Raw genomic sequence first — 7,500 nt, 5'->3', positions numbered from 1 at the left:
GGATATATTGCGACTTATTTAACCGGAAGTCTGTGTGGCAGAGTGCTTGATACTTGACAAATGGCTGGCAGTTGATTGAACAAATGGTTTTCTAGTGTAGTCTTACAAGGTTTAATTCAATTAGAGAAGAAAAAGTCAAGTGCATGAAGCGTAGTTCTATCAAATGATGCCTCTCGTTTACTTAATGTCAGAATCCACTTGTAATTATTTTCGCTGCTAAATGCTGAGTGTGTGAAAACAAACAACAATACAACAACAACAACAACCATTTTTACTGGCAGAACAAAACCTCAGACTTGGGGGATGGGAGTTATGTTAATCAAATCGACCCCAGTGCGTAACTGGTACTTATTTAATCGCCCCCCCACCGCCAAAGAATGAAAGGCAAAGTCGACCTCGGCGGAATTTGAACTCAGAGCGTAGCGACAGACGAAATAGCGGCAAGCATTTCGCCCTGCGTGCTAACGATTCTGCCAGCTCACCGTCTTAATAAGAAGAGGAAGAAGAAAAGGAAAGGAGGAGGAAGAAGAAGAAGAAAATAGGAGAGAAGAAGAAGAAGGAGGAAAGAGGAAGAAGGGTTTAATATTTTGGCACTAGGTCAGCAATTTCTTGAGAGGAGGGGTTAAGGCGCTCACATCGACCCCAGTATGCAACTGGTACTTATCGTATCGATCACGAAAGGCTGAAAGGCAAGGCCAACTTCGGGGGAATTTCATCTCAGAACGTAAAGACGGGCGGAATGCCGCTAAGAATTTTGCCGGAGTGCTAAATATTCAGCCAATTCGCCCCCTTACTACTACTACTACTACTACTAATAATAATGATAATAATCCTTTCTACTGGGAGCACAAGACCTCAAATTTAGGGGAAGAGATTAAGTCAATTACATCGATCCTATTGCGTAACTTGCACTTAGTTTATCGACCCCGAACTGATGAAAGCCAAAGTCGACCTCAGCAGAATTTGAACTCAGAATGTAAAGATAGTCGAAGTGCTGCTGAGCATTTTGCCAACGTGCTAACGATTCTGCCTTACTCGCCGCCTTAATAATAATAATAATAATAATAAAAATGGTTTCAAATTTTGCCACAAGGACAGCAATTTGGGGGGATGGCAGTAGTCGATTACATCGACGCTATTGTTTCAATTATATTCACGCCGAAAGGATGAATGGCAAAGTCGACCTCGACGGAATTTGAACTGAGAATGTAGCGATGGACGAAATACCGCTAAGCATTTCATCCAGCGCGCTAACGGTTCTGCCAGCTTGCCGCCTTAATAACATTAATAATAGTATTAGTAACTGTTAGTAATTTAGTCACATGATCAAGAATTTGAGGAGGGGCGTACAGTCGATTACGCCGACCCAATTCCTCACTGCTACTGTATCGGCAAGGCGGCGAGCTGGTAGAAACATTAGCACGAAGGGCCAAATGCTTAGCGGTATTTCGTATGCCGTTGCGTTCTGAGTTCAAATTCCGCCGAGGTCGACTGTGCCTTTCACCCTTTCGGGTTCGATTACATAAGTACCAGTTACGCACTGGGGTCAATATAATCGACTTAATCCGTTTGCCTTTCCTTGTTTGTCTCCTTTGGGTTTAGCCCCTTGTGGGTAGTAAAGAAATAGGTAATTTGTCTGCCGCTACGTTCTGAGTTCAAATTCTGCCGAGGTCGACTTTGCCTTTCATCCTTTCGGGGTCGATTAAATTCGTACCAGTTACACACTGGGGTCGATATAATCGATTTAATCCGTTTGTCTTTCCTTGTTTGTCCCCTCTGGGTTTAGCCCCTTGTTGGTAGTAAAGAAATAGGTATTTCGTCTGCCGCTACGTTCTGAGTTCAAATTCCGCCGAGGTTGATTTTGCCATTCATCCTTTCGGGGTCGATAAATTAAGTACCAATTACGCACTGGGGTCGATATAATCGACTTAATCCATTTGTCTGTCCTTGTTTGTCCCCTCTTTGTTTAGCCGCTTGTGGATAGTAAAGAAATAGGTACTGTATCGGCGCCAAAATTATGATATGCAAAATAGATTTCAGCAGGATTTGAACTCAGAAAATAAAGGTCGGTACAAATTGAACCAAATCTAACAAAATACTCAATGAGACATGGTCTAAATGATTCGTTGCAGATATTTCCTCGCCACGCTCACGCTTTGCTAATTAGAATGATCTCTGTTAATTATTGTCGTTTAGACAGAAGTGAATGCACAAGGGAAATGTATACTAGGCGGGTGTAATCTGGGTGTGGAGCAGTTAAATAGATTATATGCATGATTTAATGAAATGGCTCTAACGTGTTCCAGTCTCATTAGACATGATGTGTGCGTTTAAAGCAGAAATTGCAGAAATGTATATACAATATACGATAGTTCTTATCTTGGACAATATGAGAAAGTTTAATTCACATGTATGAAAAGACAGAGAGAGAGGGACAGGCCGACAGAATAGACAGCCAGAGACAGGAACAGGGAAACAGAGAGAGACAGAGAGGTAGTGAGGCGAACCGAAGAAAGTGGGGGAAGTAATGAGAGTAAATATTGAAAGATACGTTAATATGCGAATGTTTGGGTGTTTGTAAAAGGAGAGAAAGCTTGAGAATGGATTACGGGAATTTGTATTACGCACATAGACGTGTGGGCGCACATGCATATTCATATTCACATACATACATACACACATTCACACAGATACTCATTGACACGCAGACACACATGTACGTAACACAGAGTTAGAGAGAGGAGTTGGAATAAGTGACAGACAGACAGACAGACAGCTAGATAAATAGATAGATAGATAAATAGATAGATAGAGAGACAGAGAGACAGAGATAGATAGAGAGATAGATAGAGAGACAGAGATAGAGAGATAGATAGATAGAGGGAGAGAGAGATAGATAGATAGATAGATAGATAGATAGATAGAAGATAGATAGAAGAGAGAGAGATAGATAGATAGATAGATAGAGAGATAGATAGAAGATAGATAGATAGAGATAGATAGATAGTAGAGATAGATGATAGATAGAGAGATAGATAGAGAGATAGAGAGATAGATAGATAGAAGATAGATAGATAGAAGAGAGAGAGAGAGAGAGACAGAGATAGATAGATAGAGAGAGAGACAGAGATAGATAGAAAGAGAGAGAGAGACAGAGATAGATAGAAAGAGAGAGAGAGAGAGAGATAGCTAGATGGAGATATGGAGAGATAGATAGATAGAGAGATAGAGGGAGAGATAGATAGAGAGAAAGATAGATAGAGATAGCTAGCTACTACTTAGATAGATAGATAGATAGATATATATATAGAAACAGAGAGACAGACAGAGATAGAGAGTAGGAGGGAGGGAGAGAGAGAGAGAGAGCGGTTGCAACAGGAAGAAGCGAGGAAGCTGAATGAACAGAGTCAGACATTTACGAATAAAGAAACGGTACGTGATTCGTTCCGGCGCCAAACCTTATTTGATATGATTACACAAACTTTGTAATTCGACTTGGGAAATATGAGATTTTACTAGATGTTACTAGATATAACACACTTCGTGACTAATTAAGAGATCATTATTAGTATTTACGGATTACTGCTGTGAAAAACAACATTGCTAATGTATGATAGTAACACGCAACGCTCTTACGATTTACACACGAGATAACAACCAAGTCTTGCAGACAAAGGCTATTGCAAACACAGAAATCAATAGGCATCTGATGTCTGTTAGTTTATTTCATGTTATCACGTAATACAATTTTTTGTTAACACAACAAAATGATTTAAATCTTTTAAATGTTATGAAAAAAAAAAAAAAAGAAAAGAACGATATTGTACTGATATTTTTCTTCTTTTCTAAGGGTTTTTTTTCTCCCCCGCTTTCTTCCCTATTCGCGTCGTTCACACCTACAAGTAGGAATCCTCGTACGCATACGCGTACACACGTATATATATGCGTGCGTATATGCATGAGAATAAGACTTCTATGCGTGTTTATATATATGTTAATATGCGCGCGTGTGTATGCGTGTGTGTGTGTGTGTGTGTGTGTGTGTTACGTTAAAAATGAAATATCAAAATCTTCGTTCTTGGAAATTCAGTCACTAAAAATGATTTCCTTTAAGGAAAATTACTCACTTCTAATAATACTTTTAGTAAGTGTTTGCAGGAGCGATAACTAAGGATCCAAACTGGATTTATTAACCCCTTTGAACCTGATATATATCTGTACCTATCTATCTATCTATCTATCTATCTATCTATCTATCTATCTTCTGTCTGTCTATCTAGCTCCTGTCTATCTTAGCGAATGTTTCAAGTTTTGTCTAGCGAATGTTTCAAAAAAGATGGGTGAATGTAGCAAGGATGGCACGTATGAATGACGAAAACCACCTTGAGCATAATCCTATGAACCAAAAAATTTAAAACAGAGGGTATATATATATATATATATATATATATATATATGTGTGTGTGTGTGTGTGTCTGTGCGTGTGTGTCCCCCTAGCATTGCTTGACAATGATGCTGGTGTGTTTATGTCCCCGTTACTTAGCGGTTCGGCAAAACATACGATAGAATAAGTACTGAGCTTACAAAAGAATAAGTCCCGGAGTCGAGTTGCTTGATTAAAGGCGGTGCTCTAGCATGGCTGCAATCCGCAACAGCACATTTCTATTTCTATCAATATCAAAACTCACTAATAATGTTTTTTTAATATTTCTTTCCAGACTGAAACTGCCCTCATGTACGATGCAGTTTACTTGTTCGCCAAAGCGCTGCATCAAGTAGCTGCTGCTCGTGATATCAATACAATGGCTCTTTCTTGCACCAAACAGAACACTTGGAATCATGGAAACAGCGTACTTAATTATATGAAAACGGTAAGATTTGTTTTTTATATGCATTTCATGTGACTGCCTACTTTATCTTTCCAGTTTGCTCCGTATTTGCACTCATCTATTGCACAGAGTCTTTCTTACACCTTTATATATGTGAACACACATACATATATGTAATTTTTCTAGATGGTGTAATTTAATTGTTCATTTTGAATTAAAAGATGCTTTTTTTATCTAATTATATATATATCTATATATATATATATATATAATTATATATATATATATATATATATAATATATTGTATTTTGTGAAATTTGATTTAATATTTCTAAATTGAATTTTTCCCCTTTAAGTTAGGAATAATATTCTTCAATATTATTATTATATATAAAGGGAAAGTTTACGAAAATAAACAAAAGACGAAGGCAAGTGGTGTACAAACAAACAGATGTATTAGTATAGCGCTCAGGAATAGAAAAAGTATTTTACGTTTCGAGCCTACGCTCTTCTTCAGAAAGGGACACAGAAAGAAACAAGGAGAGAAAAAAATGTGTGTAGTGGCTACCGAATAAAGATTTTAGAAATTTTTATACCGGATCGGCAAGAGGAGACGGATAGAATAAGTACTAAGCTTACAAAGAATAATCCTGGGGTCGATTTGCTCGACTGAAGGCGGTGCTCCAGCATGGCCGCAGTCAAATGACAAACAAGTAAAAGAGAAAAGTGAGCATGACAAAATTTCCATTGTTTGTCCAATATACTTTAGGTAAAGATATGGTTTAATTTCTGTCGCATTTCAGCCACTACATAGCAGTGTGGTCATTGCTGGCCAGTAGATCGAAGAAACGGTATAGCTGTCTGCTCCAAACCACGTTAAGAATGCAGTAATGGTTACTCTTAAATTGCTACATTCAAATTGCCTCCAGTGTGTCGGACATGGTTAAGAAGACATACTATACTCTGGATATATTTTTCTTTAATTATTCCTTGGTGATCTGGTGATAAATAGTCACTAATTAAAAAAAATAATAGTAATACTCATGTTGACCAAAGCCTTGTGAGTGGATTTGGTAGACGGAAACTGAAAGAAGGCCGTCGTATATATATATATATATATATATATATATATGTATATGTATATGTGTGTCTGTGTTTGTCCCTCTAGCATTGCTTGACATCTGATGCTGGTGTGTTTATGTCCCCGTTACTTAGCGGTTCGGCAAAAGAGACCGATAGAATAAGCACTGGGCTTACAAAATAATAAGTCCCGGGGTCGAGTTGCTCGATTAAAAGGCGATGCTCCAGCATGGCCGCAGTCAAATGACTGAAACAAGTAAAAGAGTAAAAGAGTATTAAACGAAAGTTCAGCAAAACGACTTCTCTTGCTGAAAGAAGCCTAAATTATTTCAGTTCGGCAAAGGGTTCATTTATTTTTTATTAAATTAAAAACAAACAAGACTGAATTTAGGAGCATGAAGCCATAAATGCTGGAATTTAAAGGATTTAACAGAGAATAAGATTCTGCAGCAACTGAAAACGGAAAATGAAATCTGTGAATGATCATTTTCTTTTCCTAATGATTAGGTTCATTAATTAAGATAATTGGGGTAAAGCAGTATTTCAGTGCAAATTCAAATAAAAAAGAAATGTAACAATCTAATTGTCAGTTTTTGAAAGAAACCCTAAAGTGTTGTTTTATCATATGATTATATCTGGCTCTCTTGAAGAGAATATCGAACGGGGAACAAAAAGACATCGGAACATATTCAATGAGATGAACGGAAATTTGTTGGTATATATTCATTTGAAAAGAAGATGGATGAAACAGTAATTATGCTACAGGCAACAATCTCTTAGAAAGTTCTCTAGAAAATTATTCAAACCATTATCTGGAGTGAAATGTATTTTGAAAGAAATATTTCATAAAATGCATAAAGGCGTAGGAGTGGCTATGTGGTAAGTAGCTTGTTTACCAACCACATGGTTCCGGGTTCAGTCCCACTGCGTTACACCTTGGGCAAGTGTTTTCTACTATAGCCTCGGGCCGACCAAAGCCTCGTGAGTGGATTTGGTAGACGGAAACTAAAAGAAGCCCGTCGTATATATCTATTTATATATATATATATATATATATATATATATATATATTGTGTGTGTGTGTGTTTGTGTGTCTGTGTTTGTCCCCTTAGCATTGCTTGACAACCGAGGCTGGTGTATCTACGTCGCCGTCACTTAGCGGTTCGGCAAAAGAGACCGATAGAATAAGTACTGGGCTTACAAAAAATAAGTCCCGGGATCGATTTGCTCGACAAAACGCGGTGCTGCAGCATGGCCGGAGTCATGTAAATTGACTGAAACAAGTAAAAGAGAAAAGAGAGAGAGAGTATACTGTGAAAATACTGGAAAATATATTCTGCTGAGTAGTAATATAAAAAAAATAGAATGAAAAATGTTTTTGCATTAGTTATACACCATTACACGACTTTCATTTAGTAATAGGAAATTAGAAAATTGTACATTTAGTAAAACTCATGTAAGTTATCTCCTAGTAGAATTCCTTCAGACAGAATCCAACAGAGAAGCAAAAACTGCAATTATTTGATTCTCTGTCTGAAGATTTTCGAGCTCGAGATATCTTTCCTGTTTTCTAATACATGTACAATTGGT

At 37.5% G+C, this 7,500-nt stretch overlaps 1 protein-coding gene across 1 annotated transcript in view; it reads left to right on the top strand.

The window, feature by feature from the left end:
- Positions 1–7,500, top strand: part of LOC115222868 (glutamate receptor ionotropic, kainate 1-like) — a 119,558-nt gene that overhangs the window by 61,574 nt on the left and 50,484 nt on the right. Inside the window, exon 3 of the mRNA XM_029793234.2 lies at positions 4,719–4,871. Within this exon, the coding sequence (XP_029649094.2) occupies positions 4,719–4,871 (153 nt within the window). The remainder of the gene's footprint in view (positions 1–4,718; positions 4,872–7,500) is intronic.

The sequence above is a fragment of the Octopus sinensis genome, linkage group LG21 (genome assembly GCF_006345805.1).
Source record: "Octopus sinensis linkage group LG21, ASM634580v1, whole genome shotgun sequence".
NCBI lineage: Eukaryota > Metazoa > Mollusca > Cephalopoda > Octopoda > Octopodidae > Octopus > Octopus sinensis.
The sequence above is the reverse complement of the archived record's forward strand: the minus strand, read 5'-3'. Positions and strand labels throughout refer to the sequence as shown.